The 18,573-nt window shown below is 42.1% G+C and overlaps 1 protein-coding gene across 2 annotated transcripts; it reads right to left on the reverse strand.

The window, feature by feature from the left end:
- Positions 1 to 6,202: 6,202 nt before the first annotated feature.
- Positions 6,203 to 10,193, reverse strand: ARF6 (ADP ribosylation factor 6). Of its 2 annotated transcripts, none has more exons than XM_055132036.1 (2): positions 10,065 to 10,193; positions 6,203 to 9,922 (listed from the first exon to the last, which is right to left on the reverse strand). In XM_055132036.1, exon 2 carries the CDS (start codon positions 9,435 to 9,437, stop codon positions 8,910 to 8,912), a length of 528 nt encoding a protein of 175 aa, XP_054988011.1. In that variant the 5' UTR covers positions 9,438 to 9,922; positions 10,065 to 10,193; the 3' UTR covers positions 6,203 to 8,909. The 2 variants fall into 2 exon arrangements, with proteins under 2 accessions (XP_054988011.1, XP_054988010.1); XM_055132035.1 differs by having other exon boundaries at positions 10,023 to 10,180.
- Positions 10,194 to 18,573: the final 8,380 nt, after the last annotated feature.

An 18,573-nucleotide genomic window follows, 5' to 3' on the forward strand; every position in this document is an offset into this window, starting at 1 on the left:
CAGAGATGTATACAAAAAAGTATAGTCGAAATGACATCTGCACTCGTATGTTCATCGCAGCACTATTTACAATAGCTAGAATCTGGAAAAAAACCGAGTGCCCGAGAACAGATGACTGGTTAAAGAAACTTTGGTACATCTACACAATGGAATACTATGCAGCTGCTAGAAAAGATGAAGTCATGAAATTTGCATATAAGTGGATCAACATGGAAAGTGGCAGTAATACATTTAGCATAGCGGGTAGGGTATTTGCCTTGCACTTGGCCAACCTGGGTTCAATTCCTCTGTCCCTCTTGGACAGCCCAGCAAGCTACCGAGAGTATCCTGCCCGCACAGCAGAGCCTGGCAAGCTACCTGTGGCGTATTCAATTGCCAGAAACAGTAACAAGTCTCACAATGGAAGCATTACTGGTGCCCGCTGGAGCAAATCGATGAACGGGAAGACAGTGCAACATGGAAAGTATCATGCTAAGTGAAATGAGTCAAAAAGAGAGGGACAGACATAGAAAGATTGCACTCATCTGTGGAATATAAAGTAACAATGAGAGACTAACACCCAAAAATAGTAGAGATATGTACCAGGAGATTTGCTCCACGGCTTGGAAGCCAGCCTCACATGCTGGGGAAAAAGGCAGCTCAGATACAGAAGGGAACACCAAGTAAAGGGTGTTCGAAGAACCCACTCAGGATGGGAGATGCGTGCTGAAAGTAGACTATAGACTGAACATAATGGCCACTCAATACCTCTATTGTAAACCCCAACACCCAAAAGGAGAGAACAAAAGGGAATGTCCTGCCACAGAGGCAGGATAGGGTGGGGAGGGGATGAGATGGGAATGTTGGGAGGGATATTGGGATAACTGGTGGTGGTGAATGGGTACTTGTGGAGGGATGGGTACTCGATCATTGTATGACTGAAACCCAAGCACGAAAATTTGTAAGTCTGTAATTGTACCTCAAGGTGATTCACTAATAAAAAAAATTTTAAAAATTAGGGGCTGGAATAATAGCACAACTGGTAGGGCGTTTACCTTGCACATGGCTGACCCAGGTTTGATTCCTAGCATCCCATCTGGTCCCCTGAGCACTACCAGGAGTAATTCCTGTGTGCAGTCAGGAGTAACCCCTGTGCACCACTGGGTATGACCCAAAAAAGCAAAAGAAAAAAATTATTTTTGGTGTTTGAGGTCACACCAGCAGTACTCAAGCGGGCTATTCCTGACTCTGTACTCAGGGATCACTCTTGGCAGCACTTGGGGGACCATACATATGGAATGCAGGATCAAACTTGGATCTGCCATGTGTAAAGTATCCTACCCACCGTACTCTCTCTCCAATCCCTAGATGTTGCAATTTTAATTACTAAATCTGGCAACCCTAAGCAATTCTTTTCTCTCACAAATACTCACAAATATGTATACTGCCCTTGAATGTTTATTACCTTTGTTCAGTTTTATTTTGCTTTAGCTTGGGGCCATATCTGGCAGAGTCAGGGCTTATTCCAGGTTCGATGTTTAGGTATCACTCCTGGAGGAGCTTGGGAGACCATAAGGGTACCAAGAATCAAACTCAAACCATGCAAGTCAAGCACCTTAGCTGCTATACTATCTTACTGGCCCCTGCTCATACATTTTAAAGGAGATAGTGTATGTAGTTTACGGAAAACAGTGCCAAGCACACAATAAACATGCAATAAAGAGTAATAATGTTATTCCTCTGGTTTTATGGATTCAACTCAATACCTGCTCGTCTTTAGCTCACTTCAGCTCCAATCTCTCTCTTCTCTGGAAACTTAAAACATTTCATGAAAATATCTTACCACACTTAAGCTTTAACTCATATAGAAACTACTGACGAGTAGGATTTTAAATTTTAACAAAACCAGTTCTTAGTGGATAAGTTGACTTATCCATTAAAGTATATGATTAAGTCATTTAGGCACTTCCCAACAGATAATGTTCTCTAAGTAAACTTCATTACAAAAAGTGATGTAGTGGGCTGGAGCCATAGCACAGCGGGTAGGGCGTTTGCCTTGCACGTGGCCGACCCGGGTTGTAATCCTAGCATCCCATATGGTCCCCTGAGCACCGCCAGGGGTAATTCCTGAGTGAAGAGCCAGGAGTAACCCCTGCGCATTGCCGGGTGTGACCCAAAAGAAAAAAAAAAGTGATGTAGTGGCATCTATTAAAAAAAAATTAAATATGAGAAATATCTGAAGTTACAAGTTTATCAAGTAGAATTTTTACATTACAAATTCTTAACTTTAAAAGAGCATTTCTCAACCAGAGCCATTCCCAGAATATTCCAACAGGCCACAGGTGAACATCATGCAAACACAGTCTCATGTTCTTGACATGAGACTAACGGATCAATAGGAGGGGGGGGGAAGCCAAAGGGAGCAAACAAGATCAGAGTAGGCCACACTCAGAAAAGTTAAGAAGAGGGGGCTGGAGAGATAGCACAGCGGGTAGGGCGTTTGCCTTGCACGCGGCCGACCCGGGTTCAAATCCCAGCATCCCATATGGTCCCCTGAGCACGGCCAGGGGTAATTCCTGAGTGCAGAGCCAGGAGTAACCCCTGTGCATTGCCAGGTGTGACCCAAAAAGCAAAAAAAAAAAAAAAAAGAAAAGTTAAGAAACAATGCTCCAAAACATACAAAGCTCAACAAAAACGTAAATTTTCCTATTTTTCAATAATGTAAAATTCATAACCAAATCACATTTGAATGGAAAAACAACTTCTCAAGCAGAATCTAACACGTCCTTCAATTAGCAGACATCTCAGAGTTGTACAGACTTTATAAAATAAGAAAATTCTAGTGTATTACTCAAAGCAAGCTTTTCCTAAGAGCCGTACCCAGGGTGCTGGGTTGGGGGTTTGGATCTGGGTGATGCTCAGCCCTGCAGTGCTGGTCTTAACAGTTTGGTGCTCATGTTGCAGTGCTCAGGAAGCCATGCAGATACAACTTAGGATCCCACATGCTAAGCATTTGCTCTACCAGTTGAGTTTTAAATACAACATTTAAATACAACATAAAGTTTTGGGGTTTTTTGCTTTTTGGTTCACACCTGGAGATGCACAAGAGTTACTACTGGTTCTGCACTCAGGAATTACTCCTGGCAGTCCGCAGGGGACCATATGGGATGCTGGGAATCGAACCCAGGCTGGCCTCGTGCAAGGCAAACGCCCTACCCTCTGTGCTCCAGCCCCATTTTTTCTTTTTTTAATAAAATGCATTCACTAAGTATACTAAATGAATTATTTAGGTCATTAGTCTACCTTAGTCACACTCTAAGCATAGAATAGGCTGCTTGAGTCCAAAGTTTGGCTCTGCTATTACTACTGGATTTCTCTGGGCCTTGGTTTTCTTAACCATAAAATGGGATTCTTTCTTGAAAAGGTGTGAGAATCAAAACACATGAATCTAGAATCTATTAAATATCTGGCAGGTGGCAAACACTTCAAAAAATGCCAATTCTTTTACTGTTTCTCAGTTTTCTCTTCAGACATAAATTCAACCTAGAACTTAATTCACAAAACTATTAGGAGTGAAAAAATAAAAACTTTTAGCAATACAAAAATAAAAACTTTTAGCAATAAAAAATATAGAAAACACTTTAGTTTGCCCTACTTTTAACATCAAACACTCAACCCCCTCCTATAACTCACAAAATTTGGTTTAGGGCCCAGGATGTGACTCAGTGGTATATACCTCACAAGCAAAGCATTAAGGCTCTGGGTTGGATCCCTTGCATTGTAACAGGAGGGAAAATTTTTGTTTCATTTCCATCAGATTATAATCTTTTTAGGAAGATCTATTCAGTTTTGATAGAAAGCTGCTTTTATGCTCATAAGCAGTTTCACACATGTCTTTCCAAGAACAACTATTTTATTTCCTGAAGTTCATTTGTAACTGTCCTTCCTAACACTTTCATAACCTGCTAAATTATTTTTAGTTTCTCTTCTAAAAGTTATAGATTCCCACAACCTATTATATAAATAATAGTTCAAGTCTCTAGGCAACAAGTAATTCATGTGTAGATTAATTTTCCTAGGTTAGAGTAATAATAATAGAAGAAACCAAATACCAGACAACACAGTCGTTTTTCAAGTAACACTTCTTCTTACAAAGAGTCATAATAGAAAATAGTGAACTCAGAACTTAATTACAGTAATATAAAATGAATAAAAACAAATCAGTGATGTTATCTGAACTTATCCCAAACTATTCCCAGTTACCTCAAGGAAAAGAAACCTTTAACAGGGAAGCATATGTAACTTGCATCTAAAGATTGTAAAACTACCATAAAAATAAGACACCATTTCAAATAAAATGGCTCACAATTCTTAAAATAATACTAAATTGAACCTGCTTCCACACATTTAAGAAACATATCCATATTAAAGCACTATCTCAAGGATCATTAATTGCTCAAATTAGGTAAATTGTACACCAGTGCTTTCCTGAAAGATTAGATTCAAAAGGCCTTCACTTTATACTGCTTAATTTTCTACATATTTTGATAGTTTTAAACTTGGGTCATCAAATGTTTCTTCATAAACAGGCTAACAGCAGGTATTTTAGGTTTTTCAGAATGAATTCTTATCACTGTCACATTCACATTTTCATACAACCCTTAAAAACAATTTTAAAAGGTAAAAGTCATTCTAGCTCAGTCCCTATAGAAACAGGCCAGTCATATTTGCCCTTAGCAATGTTAATTTCCACACCCTTGCTCTACACTACATATTATCTTTTTGTTACTATGCCAATTCCTGATACCTTTTCCTTTAAATGTTTGAGTCACTTTCTCAAAGACACCTTCCCTAACACTTTCGACCTTGCCCCTGTAGCAACCATACTATAGTGCATAATAGTGTATCACTTATCATTTTTATCTGATCTTTGTCATCAGATAAAGATCCTTCCCACCCCCACCCACATAAATTCCATGAAGGCAAATATTTTGTTTTTTTCACTAATGTACCTCCTGGACCTAGAATAAAAGCATTTTAGTGGGTTCTCAGCAAATAAATCTATCTTCCCCCTTATAAAACAAATACCATAAAGGAAATATACATCCAGATTCAATAATTTAACAAGTGAAAAGGCTTCTAGGGATAACACTTGACAAATGCTTTTAAATTGTTTCAAGCAATCATATAACACTTTGTGGGGAAAAAAACCCTTGCAACTAAAGCATTTTCATATTGCCTCACAAAGTACAATTCGTAGATTAATTCTGCTAGTTTGCCATTACTAATTTCACCTGTCAGTTCTAACCCACTCCACAGACCTGCTCTGCACTTTGATCTCACCTGTATGTATTCCCTGCCCTTTCACCTGACTAATCAAGTCTGGCAACTTGAAAGTTTAGCAAAGCAGGGAAAAGTTACTTTGCCCCTTCTTTGGCTCCACCTCCCAACATTCCCTTTCCCGTAAAATTTCTAACTTGCACTCCCCCAATTTGTCTTTAATAATGCAAAATGTTAGGTTCATTTGAACTTCATACTCCAAATACATAATACTCAATTTGTCAGATTTAAAAGTTATTTTTAATTGCTTTGTGGTTTTACAATTTAACCCTGTAAGAGACAAGATTTCTCCTTACCATAACTGATACATGTAACTTGGCAAGATATTCAAGAAACCACTTTGGGAATTTAGTAAGCTCCACCACCTTTCAATTACAACTAGTATATTTCTAATCAAGTGTTCAAACTTTTTTCCAGGTTATTCACCCTATTTCTACATGGCTACAAATCACCATTCTGACAAGCAACTTGACTTTTGAAAGACATAACATTTTAAAATCCAAGTCAATTGATTAGGATTAAGATGACTCCACGGGCCAATTTTTGGACACAATTTTTCACTATTAAAAAATGTAAGGTTATGCTTTTAAAAAAAATTATAAAACAACAGTAACAAATGAAAACTTCCATAGAACCTTAATTTCTGAAAACATTGAACTATTTTTGCAACCCGTTATCACAAAATCAAATACATGGAATGAAGAAAGGACAAAACCTTTTACAGTAGGCAGCAGTGCAAAAATCAAATCATTTTTTTTCTTCTCATAAAAGCTAGGGACGCCCACGTTAAGTCACTTTATACCATATATTCCTAGAGAATTTGGCACAACACACCACACAAACCACTTAATCTAGTTCAATCAAGTAACATAACGTGAGAAACTGCAGTGTAATTCCTTTATTTTCTGCATATTAGTGCTTTACCAACACTACAACCATAAAGAACACAATTCCAAGTACTGTACTTTTTTAGTTTGGGGAGATCACAGTCTACAGACTCATTTACTTATTAGACAAGATTAACCTCATTCAAAACTTACTGCAGTTTTATAAATTCACATAGATACAGAAATTGATGCAATTAAACAAAAACTTCAGGATCTTATTTTAATTCTTAAATTGTAAATTTTTCTGCAGGTTATAATTACCTGCCCCATAATCACCAATGAATATGGTTCAATTTAACTACACCAATTATCAACCTTTTTATACCCTTTAAAGAAAATGTAAGTAAAAATTACAATTTCTTGCCAAGATTTAGGGCTTCCCAAATTTCAAATTTGTTTCCCCTTCCCCCCTCCCCCTAGACATTCCCCCAAAACATCTCTCCTGCAACATTCAATAGCAATCACTTGATGTATAAAAATTTTACTGTAAGTCCCCAGTTATTTAAGACACAAAAAAATGGCTGCCTACCAGTCTGTCACAAGTTAGAAATACATTTAAGAATTAACATGAGGGTTTTCAAGTTTCCTCCAGTTTAGGCATTTATACCTTTGTGCTTGTCTTATTTTAGGATGTTACTATAATATTGATATTTCTATAATCCAAGTTTATGTACCTTAAAATGTAATCATTTAAAACACTAAGAATTAAAACTTATGGTGGAGCTTTGGGAATTTCAAAAGCAACTAAAAATGTTTTTCATTATGTCTGACAGCTTCATTTCTAGAGATACTTCTAAAGTGAAACTGAGAAGGCAAGAGTTGCATTTTTTTTTTTCATTCAAAAATCCCTCTGCACCATCAGGAGCCTACAATATAGCACCGTTTCTCATTTGCTCTGGAAGTACGCTTGTCAGGTGTTTTAGTCTGGATAGTAAATTTTGTATCCTTATGCTTCTCATACATCTTTGGTAAAAGCTCCATTATACAATATGGCCAAAGCATGAAGGACTAATAGCGTCCAACTGTATACCATGATATCCCGCAAATTTTAGTTTTCAGACACCCTCATAAAACCCACTCCACCTTTCCTGGATACTGCCTTTGTAGGCTTCGTTGCCGAAATTCCCTAAGTTTAACTCCTCGAGGATCTCTAAAATTAATCCTTAAGGCTATGTGAGAACCAGATGTTTTGCAAGTCCTTATCATGCATTAACATTTGGTTCAAAGTACTATCATAGTGGTCTCAATAGTCTAGGTACTGGTCCTAACCAGCTAAGTGATCTTGTTAGGATCTAGATATCACCAGTGAGCACACCGTTTACCCTTGAAGAAAAATTAATTTACATTCATTGTCATCTGTAGGTTCTTTCATCCTACTTCCCCTTTAATCATTCCTCAAGTCTACACATTCATTCACATTTCCTTCCTTTAAAGGAGATAGTCTATTACCTATTACCGAACCAACAAGATATGACCATTTGCATGAGTTAATTCTGCAATCAAATAGAATTAAATACCTTTATAAAACATGTTTTCCAGTGTTCTAATTAATGGAGATGTGGATCACTCATCTATTAAAAAAAAGTCTTATCTTCAGCTTAATCAGTTGCAGTAAAGTGAAAATAGGAATGTCTTTTCCCAACTAGGTAAAAGGTGCTTATTATCTGAACTTCTGGATGCTTCATTAATGAATAAACAATAAAGCAACTTAAGAACTATTGGTCTTAAGATATCTGAAACAAGGTAAAAGTATATATTCCAGTTTTGCCCAAGTCACTTATAACATCTAAAATATTTTATCGGTGTGTGGCATACACCATTATTATTGCTCCATTTTCTGCAGAGATATTTTGGAATTAAAAAGAGACAAAACAGTAAAACTGCTAACTCTGCAGTAAAAAAACCCTGTCTTTGATGGGTTACATTGAACTTTTATGCAGTGTTAGCTACGTAGAGGGGAACTCCAATTTTAACCCTACTCATGCATGATGTTTCAGAACTTATTAGGTGACATTTCAAAGAACTCCTTATACTACCTGTTTAACAATGATGTGCAACTGGAACATATTTCAACGATATTACTCATTAGTTGCCCCGGTGGGCTGTACACTATACTGGTCTTCGATGTCAAAGATCACACTTGAAATTACTAAATTAGAACTTGTAATAAGGGGGAAAGGCCTTAAACATAAAAGACAAACGGCAGTTTGATTATGCAATAATTTTCAGTTTACTAGATGAAACAGACTTGCAACACAGTCTGCATGAATGCAAAATAAGCCATCTACAGCAAGTGATACGGAAACTGGGCAAAAAGGAAAAAAGCATACATTGGAGGGAAAAAAAAAAAAAGATTCTCTCAAAATTAAAAAAAAAAAAAATCAAACCATTATTTAAGGAATTTATACCCAGAACGGCTATATTTCCCCCCATCCCATTTGCTGGAAGTCAACAAGAGCTTTTTTTTTCTTTTTAGCACTTTGTGTTCATTTCAAAAGTCGGATCATCCTAACGCAAAGCCGAGAAGAAAAAAAAAATAAAATAAAATAAAGGAAAACGAACCAACCAAGTAAAGCCCCTAACCCGCCCCTCCCGCAAACGTGGAACAGGAACTCCGGAGTTCAACCTCGAGCGAGAAAAGCGACCCCGGGGCGCGGCGACCATCCAGGGCCCGGGCCGGGGGGGGGGGGGGGCGAGCGCGCATTAGGACTTGTAGTTGGACGTCAACCACGTGAGGCCCTCGTAGAGTCCGTCCCCCGTGGTGGCGCAGGAGGGCTGCACATACCAGTTCCGGTCCCGGATGCGGGTCAGGCCCAGTTTCTCCTGGATCTCGTGGGGCTTCATGGCGTCGGGCAGGTCCTGCTTGTTGGCGAAGATGAGGATGATGGCGTCCCGCATCTCCCGGTCGTTGATGATGCGGTGCAGCTCCTGGCGGGCCTCGTCGATGCGGTCGCGGTCGGCGCAGTCCACCACGAAGATGAGCCCCTGGGTCCCGGTGTAGTAGTGCCGCCACAGCGGCCGGATCTTGTCCTGGCCGCCCACGTCCCACACGTTGAACTTGACGTTTTTGTAAGTCACCGTCTCCACGTTGAAGCCCACCGTGGGGATGGTGGTCACCGACTGGCCCAGCTTCAACTTGTACAGGATCGTGGTCTTGCCGGCCGCGTCCAGGCCCAGCATGAGGATCCGCATCTCCTTGTTACCGAAGATCTTGGACAGCACCTTCCCCATCGCGACGGCGGAGCCGGGGCCGGGGGCATTCAGGGGTCCCGGTTCCTCCGCTCACCCCCACAGCGCCGCCGCGGCCGCGAAACCAAAACGCCGCGTCCCGGCCGCGAGGGCGCCCGTGCGGCCTGCGTGGGTGGCGGCGCCGGGGTGCCGGGGGAGGCCGAGGAGCCGGCCCGCCGCTCACTCGGACATCACCGCCCGGAGCCCGGGATTCCGCCGCCGCTCGCCGCCGGGGGCCGGCGTCTGCGCCCGCCGAGCAGCCGCCGCCCTGCTGAGGCGCGGCCCGGCCCGGAACTGCCCTTCCCCCCCTGCCGGCGCCGCACGAGCGCCGCCGCGGTGCCCGCTCTCCCGCCGCCGCCGCCTGTTCTGCGGCGCCCCCGGCCCGGCCGCCGGTCCACGAACACCAGGCTCCCCCCGGGCTCAGGCCACCCGTGCGGCTCCGGAGCCCCGGTGGGTCATTGATCCTCGCAGGAAACTCCGTGCGCTGCCTGCAGAGACGAGAGGAAGAAGCCAGTTAGAGCGGGGACGCCCCTAGGGAAGCGGAGGCCCCCAAAGGCCGGCTTTTCCTGCGGCGCCCCCGGAGGATACCTCCAGCCGCCGCCCCGAGCGCGGGATCCCTCCGGCCTCTACCTCCTCCTCCCAGCACTGCCGCCGCCGCCGCCGGAAAAGGCGCCGAGGAAACCGCCTCACTTCCCCTCCCGAGTACGCAGGCGCCGTAGGACCCGGCCGTTCGGACGAGAGCGACCTCTAGCCGGAGCGCGGCCCGCGCGCACAGCGTCAGGGGCGTGGCCACGCTCGGCGCGGGCGGTGCTACGGCGGCTCAGAGGGCCCGGGGGGTGGTGCCAGCTCCCTCGCCCAGACCCGCGCGAACTCTCGCTACAGCAGCGGCGGCGGCCCGCGCCCACCTGTCGCTTCTCTAGCTCCGCCTCCCGCGTCCGACTTCCTCTTCCTCCCCTCGCTCCTGCTCCACCCTCCCTCGAAACAGAGGAACCCCCGACGCTCTGAACACCACTGGGTGGGGCTCGCGGGCAGCCCGCGCCCACCGCGAACGCCTCCCTGTCCTCCCTCCAAACTCGCTTTTGAACTCTTTTTTTTTCCCGCCAGATGCTCCGCCTGATGCCGCCATCCTTCCCCGGCCGTGGCACGTCCTCAGTCTCCCCGGAAAAGCCTACCCGCTTTGATTCCGTAGTTCTTGAGAAGAGACGCGTGGGAGGCAGAGTGAGGGGCGGAAGCAGCCAGTGCGGCGCCTCCCCGGGCGGTGGGTTTGCACCTCACCTGGTTCTTTTTAAGTGAGCTGCATCTGCACCCGTCATTCATCAGGACCAGCGCACGGGAATCTAGTATCGCACTATCCCGAATTCCCGTGCCTTTCTCCGCCTTTCCAACTTTCTTAGGGGAAAGCGGTAACTTCCCGTATTTAAGTCAGCGCCTTTTCATGGGTTTGCAGCTCCTGGCACACCCAAGCTTTTAATATTGGAGCTTTCCCATCCACAGGGTTAGCACAAGGTTTGGAATCTGAGGTTGCCACGATTGGATCTGGAAGTCGATCGTCTAGTGTAATGAATGCGATAGCGACTGCTCTCTGCATCCTGTTTGACGACTAGATAATAGAATGCGGAAGACCTTAGAGATTCCTTTATATCACCTGTTTGGTAATAAAGCGACAATTAAAGTTGAGATGGGTGGAGGGGCAGGAAGGTGGAACAGGGGTTAGGGTGCATACTTTGCACACAGCGTACTGAATTCGATTCAATCGCCAGCACGGCATAGGTTCACCACGCCCAGTCAGGAATAATCCCTCAGCACCGCAGATATGGCCCCCAAAAATCAAATAAATAACATAGGGTGGAGTCATAAATTAACCACAACAGGAAGGGGAGAATTTTTTTTTTTAAGGGAAAAAAAAGAGCAGTGGGGCTGGAGCATTAGCACAGCGGATAGGGCGTTTGCCTTGCACGTGGCTGATCCGGGTTTGATTCCCAGCATTTCCATATGGTCCCCTGAGTATTGCCAGGAGTAATTCCTGAGTGCAAAGCCAGCAGGTAATCCCTGTGCATTGCCGGGTGTAATCCAAAAAGAAAAAAAAAAAAAAAGAAAAAGTAGTATATGTTGGCATGATTTTTTAGAATTTTACAATTTAATGAAATATAAGCCTGAAGTGGGCATGCTAAAGTTTATAATAGTCTCTCAATTTATTCCCCTACATTTTAAAAACTAGTGTTGTACTACTAAAAAAAGATAAATCGATTGAGGTTCAATGTGTCGCCACCCGCTCCAGCTTTCATTATTTTTAAGTAATAATCACACAGCAAAGTAATAGAATTTTTCATTTGTTTTGTTTGGAGGCCACACCCAGCGATTCTCAGGGGTTAGTCCTGGCTCTGTGCTCTGGGATTCCCCTCCTCTCGCCTCCTTCCTCAGGGCTTCTGAGACCATAGAGTATGCTGGGGATCAAAGCTTGGTAAGCAACGTGCAGGGCAACTACCCTACATATTGTACTATTTCTCCAGTGCCAATAACATTAATATTTTTAAATTTTTGTTTATTTGTTTGGGGATCACACCCAGTGATGCTCAGGAGTTACTCCTGGCTCTGCACTTAGGAATTATTTCAGGCCGTACTAAGGGGATCATATGGGATGCTGGCCATCAAACTCTGGTTGGCCGCATGCAAGGCACTCCAGCAAGAATTTTAAAACTGAAATCATTTAGCTATATGACAGTTTAAAAAGGTTGAATTTTAATGAAACCAAAATATCTACGAGAAGTAACAATTTAACCAACAACTATGTCATTCACTGATAAAATAATTTGTTTTCTTGATTCAAAAAGTAAACTTCTAATTTAAAACTTTCCAGTCAATAAAGTCTTACAGAAAACTAAAATGGCATTTATGAAACAAAATATTACAGTTCCCAGTTTGTACTGTTTTACTCTATAAAGTTTTAAACACAAATAGAAGTTCTAAAAACTTTAGGAGAAAAAATTATTCTACTTAAAGTCTAGAAAAAGATTTCTGCAAGCTACTTATAAGGCTTCTCTTTTGGAACATGGAAAAGAAATGCTCATATGACTTACTATTAAAGAAATACAAATCAAAGTCACAATAATAAACATCTCACACCTGTATCAGTGAACTACATCATTTCATGATTTCTGATAAACATATAACAGATGTGACAGATACTGTTTATCAGATATTATTTCTGATCAACGATAAACAGATGTGACATGCATATGATATTCCTAGATAAAACAGCTAAAATTTACATGGAAAGCACAAGGACCCTGAACAGTTAAGACAATCTGGAGAAAAAATGAATGGAGGCATCATGCTACCTGACTTAAACTATATTATAAAGTGACAGTGGGTCTGGAGTGATAGCACAGCGGGTAGGGCATTTGCCTGACACGAAGCCAACCCTGGTTTGATTCCCAGCATCCCATATGGTCCCCCGAGTACCGCCAGGGGTAATTCCTGAGGGCAGATCCAGGAGTAACCCCTGTGCATCACCAGGTGTGACCCAAAAAAAAAAAAAAAAAGTGACAGTACAACCATATAGTAACAGTAAAAATAAATACACAGGTCAGTGGAATAGAATCAACACCCCTCTCAGAAATAAACCATATACATGTCAATATGCATATATATATATACACACACATAGATCAACACACACACACACACACACACACACACATATATATATATATATATATATATATATATATATATATATATAGAGAGAGAGAGAGAGAGAGAGAGAGAGAGAGAGAGAGAAAAGAAAAGCTCTTTATGGGCTCTGGGGATTTAGTACAGCAGGTAGGATGCTTGCTTTGTATACTACTTACCTAGATTCAATCCTTGGTATCCCATATTGTCCCCCTTAGCACCACCAGGAGTGATTCCCAAGTGTAGAGCCAACAGTAACCCTAGCATCGCCATTTGTGGCCAAAAACACAAAGCAAAACCAGACAAACAAAAACCTCTTCAACAATGACGTTGGGCAAACTGGATATTGAAAGTCAAAAGAGTGAAACAAGGCCATTCTGTAACTCTATACACAAAAAATAAATTTTAAATTGATTAAACATTGGAATATCAGATCTGAAACCATAAAATACAGAGACAAAAATACATAGAGATGTCTTTGAGGATTCGGTCTCAATTGCAAGGGAAAGACAACAAATTAATAGTACCAAATCAAAAGGTTTCTGTAAGATGAGGGGGGAAAATACCAGAAGAATGAAAAGATAATCTACTGAATGTGTGTAGGATAATGTTAGTTTGCCCTTCCTCCACTGCCGCTGGGAGCTTGCGTTTGTTGATTGCCCCTCAACCTGTCAATTACCTTTGTCTCCTAACCAAACTCTGACTTGTAAATACTGTCTTTCTCTTCTCTTTAATGTTCTTTGCATGGTTCACTATTTCAGAGCAATTGCTTTTTGTATGGATGCAGGAAGACAGTTAAAAAGACAAGCCTGTAGGGGCTGGAGCAATAGCACAGCGGGTAGGGCGTTTGCCTTGCACGCGGCCGACCCGGGTTCTAATCCCAGCATCCCATACGGTTCCCTGAGCACCGCCAGGGGTAATTCCTGAGTGAAGAGCCAGGAGTAACCCCTGTGCATCGCCGTGTGTGACCCAAAAACCAAAAAAAAAAAAAAAAGAAAGACAAGCCTGTAGCTTGGGAATTGATAGATTCCAGATAATATTACCTCCAGGATAACTGCTCTCTCGACTTAAGCCTCAGTTGCCCTTACTTCCTAGATCCCCAAAAGCAGGGTCCCAACGAGGCACTGGATGGACCCAGGGCAAGCGTCAGCTATGAGCTACCCTGGCATCGAAATGTGCCTGGCCAAAGTACCCTAATGCTTAACTATAAGTTAAGAGCTTAGTTATGGACAAATTCTATCATGATCCAAAAGTAATAACTAGATTTGGACCCTGCTGGGGTTAGGAATGATTAATCCAGCCTGAACACTGTAGTCTGAGTTTGTGGTGAGATGTCCTCAGGAGAGTCACCCTACAAACTTCAAAGTGTATTACTGTGTCCATACAGATTGGTAAATATTAGGACGTAGAATTAAAGATGTTAATTAAGTTGCAGGTCTAAGGAGAAGAGAAACACACCTTAAGGGCTGTTTTGCCCTTGTGGGCTGCAGGTGGTCGGGAAGACTGGAAAAACATTTTTGATCACGCTTCCCATGGGGAGGCGTGGGGAGAGGATAAAAAAGAGAAGCTTGGGGAGAAAGAGGAGGGGATTCAAGGAGAGAGGGGAGTGAAGGAGAGAGGGAATTGAGAGAGAAATGAAGAAGAGGAGATAGACAGCGGGGGGAGAGAGAGACAGAGAGAGACAGAGAGAGAGAGGAGATTGATATAACAGTAAGAAAGAATTGTGTGGTTAGAGAGAGATAGACACAGAGAGAGAGAGAGAGGGTTAGAGAGAGCTGGGAGAGACAAGAGATTGAATAAACAGCAACTAATCAGCAACCAGCTTGGCCCTCGTTCTTTCTTCATCCATCCAAGGCAACAGCTGTCCCGGATGGAGAAATGGCTCGAGAGCACTGAACTCGGGCTTCGAGCGAGAGCCACCTGGAGAGCCCACCAACATCTGTTCACGTGTAATCCCTGAGCGAAAGGAGTTTACACAGCTCCACGTGCATGAGGGGTTTACACAGCCCGAGAGTGGGGGTTTACACAAATGGGAAAAGATGTTTTGCTCTCAATAATTTTGAAATATAGCCAAATGAAAAAGTGGGCAGAATATTTAAATAGATACTTCTCCAAAGAGGACATTTAGATGACCAAAATACACATGAAAAGGAATGCTCATATGACTTACTATTAAAGAAATACAAATCAAAGCCACAAGAATAAACTATCTCATACTGCATCAATGAATTCCATCAAAAAGACTGTTGGGCTAGAAAGACAGCACAGCAGGTAAGACACATGCTTTGCGTGCAGCAAACCTAGGATCTACCCCTGGATAGAGACCCCCATATGGTCCTCAGAGCCCCACCAGAAATGATCCTTACCATCCCTGAGCACAAACCATAAGTAATCCTTGAGCACCACTGGGTATGACCCCAAAAGAAAACAAGACAGAACTGAAGTTACCCATACAGGAAAGGTGGGGTGGGAGAGGGGGGAGGGGGAAATGGTGTGGTTTTCACTGCTGTAGTTAAAGATATTAACATTTTGAAGTTTTAAAAATGTAAACAAGGGAATGGATAGATAGTTCAGCAGGTAGGGCACTTGCCTTGCACATAGCAGACCCACGTTTGCTCTCTGGCATCCCACATGGTCTCCCAAGCACTTCCAGAAGTGACCACTGAGTGCCACTTTCAAAAACAAAGCAAACAAAAATAAACAAAATACAAAATGCAAAACCAAAATATTGAAAGAAAACATAGGAGTGCATATAAAATTAGTAAATATAAAATTTCTGAACCATAACATCAGGAAAAGAAAAATGACTAACAAAGCCAGACAGACTTTATAGGGGTTAAGGTGCTTGCCTTGCAAAAGGCTGAGCCTGGTTTGATCCCTGGCCTCCTACACACCCCTAAGAGTGATCCCTGCCGGGCTGGAGCGATAGTACAGCCGGCAGGGCAGTTGCCTTGCACGAGGCCGACCCAGGTTCAATCCCCGGCATTCCATATGGTCTCCTAAGCACCGCCAGGAGTTATTCCTGAGTTCAGAGCCAGGAGTAACCCCTGAACATCACTGCGTGAGACCCAAAAAAGAAAGAAAAAAGAGTGATCCCTGAGCACCGAGCTAGGAGTAAGCCCAGAGCACCATCAGATGTGCCCCCCCCCAAATAAAGCCCAAAACAAAACAAAAATTTTAATTGGATACTGATTAAAATTAACTTTTTTTTTCTTTTTGGGTCACACCCAGCGATGGGGTGCCAGGATTGAACCGGGTGCCGGGGATTGAACCCGGGTTGGCTGCGTGCAAGGTGTGCAAAGTCCTACCTGCTGTGCTATGGCTCCGGCCCCTAACCTTATGTGTTTTTTGTGGGGTTTTTTGTTTTTTGTTTTTTGTTCTTTTGCTTTTTGGGTCACACCCGGCGATGCACAGGGGTTACTCCTGGCTCATGCACTCAGGAATTACTCCTGACAGTGCTCAGGGGACCATATGGGATGCTGGGAATCGAACCCGGGTCAGCCGTGTGCAAAACAAATGCCCTACCCACTGTGCTATAGCTCCAGCCCCTCTAACCTTATGTTTTAAATGGCTGAATTTTCTGCCTTTAATATGAAGGGGACTGGAGAGATAGTACAGTGGTTGGTTACTTGCCTTGAACGTGCTCAACTTGGGTTTAATCCTCAGCATCTCAATGGTCTCCTGAGCACTGCTAGGAGTGACCCTGAACATCACCGGATGTGGCCCAAAATAACCAAAAATAAATAAAATAAAATAAAATAAAATAAAGAGGCCAGAAATATAGTACAGGGGCTAAGGCACTCGCCTTCATGCAATCAACCCTGTTTTGATCCCTGACACTGCATATGGTTCCCCCAAGCACATAGTCAAGAGTAACCCCTGAACACTGCCAGGTATGGACCAAGCTCATTCCCCAAATAATAAATAAACATTCTTTAATAGTACCTTGTTACTTGGCCCTATTTAACTTCTATATCTCTGAAAATTCATTCCATAATGACTCTGTCTATATTTATTTATGCATTATTTTTATTCGTGCAGCACCAAAAGCAATTCTGATCACGTGGTAAGGGTAGTCTGACCACATACCTGTTTGGGAAATATGGTTGTCTCCTGTTATGTTTGCATACTGTTATTTTGAGTCCTTAGTTCAGACTTACCCAGAGATCTATTTACCTAAAAGTCCTCATGTATCTATTAGCACTAGAAATAGCAAGACATTAAGAAGCTATAATAAAATAAATCTTTAGAAAAATTACTTTCCAATTGAAATTTGAGACTTAACTTGAGCTATTTGAAACTTCCAAGATAAATTTTCTATCCTTTTCATTTGAATCCTTAGTACCTGCATAATGATGGTATATAGTAAAATGAAATTTCAAACATTATTTATGTCAATACAGTAAAGAAAGAGAAACTTGAAAATAAAACAAAAAAGTCAATAAATAAATACACAATGAAAAGAAAATAATTTTATTAACAAATATTATTGTTAAGCTAAGAGGTTGAGATTATTTAAAAATAATTGAAGGGATATTGCAGAAACCAAAATAATAGTTCATACTCTCATCCTCTCCCACACCAGTACCCAACTACTTTGTAATTCTTTCTCTTTAACCATAGAGGAACTATGTTCAGTCAAAACATTGACCATTTACTTTAGTTTGTGTGAATATGAGACCAGCTCACACTTAACAATGTTTTTGGTTTTGCTTTTGTGATAGGCCACTGTGGTCAGGCATAACTTCTGGCTTGGCATTCAGGAATCACTCCTGGCAGTGCTTGGGGACCATATGGGATGCTAGGGATCGAACCTGGATCAGTCACAAACAAGAAAAATACCTACCTGCTGTATCATGTTTTGTGCCCACATGCTTAACTGTTAAAAGTAGTAATGATAGATCTCAAAATAAAATTTTATTTCCTATATCAGAAGAATATTTTTCAGCTAAAGGAAAATTACTACTTCAGCTTGACTGATGCAGAGTTTACAGTATTAATGCTCTGGGGGGAAAAGTTTTGTTTGGCTTTTTCAGAGCAGGAAGAACTAAATAATTCGTCCTATTTAATTGGAATCCCCAAACCTTGTGATTAAGTAATAAAGCAGCAGTGCACATGATGTATGCAGTATCAGTTGTTCGGCTTGGATTTGTCAACATTTATTGGGCTTGGAGAAAGCTCATGTGTGTTTTTACTATAGAGCCTGAGTATGACTTTTAAGGGAATCACATATCTATAGGCAAAAAAAGTTCTTGTCTTACCTGAGTGCCTGAGAACAGATGAATAGATATAGAAACTATGACACATCTGCACAATGGAATACTACACAACTGTTAGGAAAAATTAAGTCATGAAATTTGTTTATAAAAGGATGGACATGGAGAGTATCATGCTGAGTGAAATGAGTCAGAAGGAGAGGGACAGATAAAGAATGACTGCATTCATTTGTGGGATATATATATATATA

Source organism: Sorex araneus, chromosome 3 (assembly GCF_027595985.1).
Source record: "Sorex araneus isolate mSorAra2 chromosome 3, mSorAra2.pri, whole genome shotgun sequence".
NCBI classification, from domain to species: domain Eukaryota; kingdom Metazoa; phylum Chordata; class Mammalia; order Eulipotyphla; family Soricidae; genus Sorex; species Sorex araneus.

Excerpts from the sequence above, each read along its gene's own strand:
- ARF6 (XM_055132036.1), bottom strand. The coding sequence starts at position 9,437 with ATGGGGAAGGTGCTGTCCAAGATCTTCGGTAACAAGGAGATGCGGATC.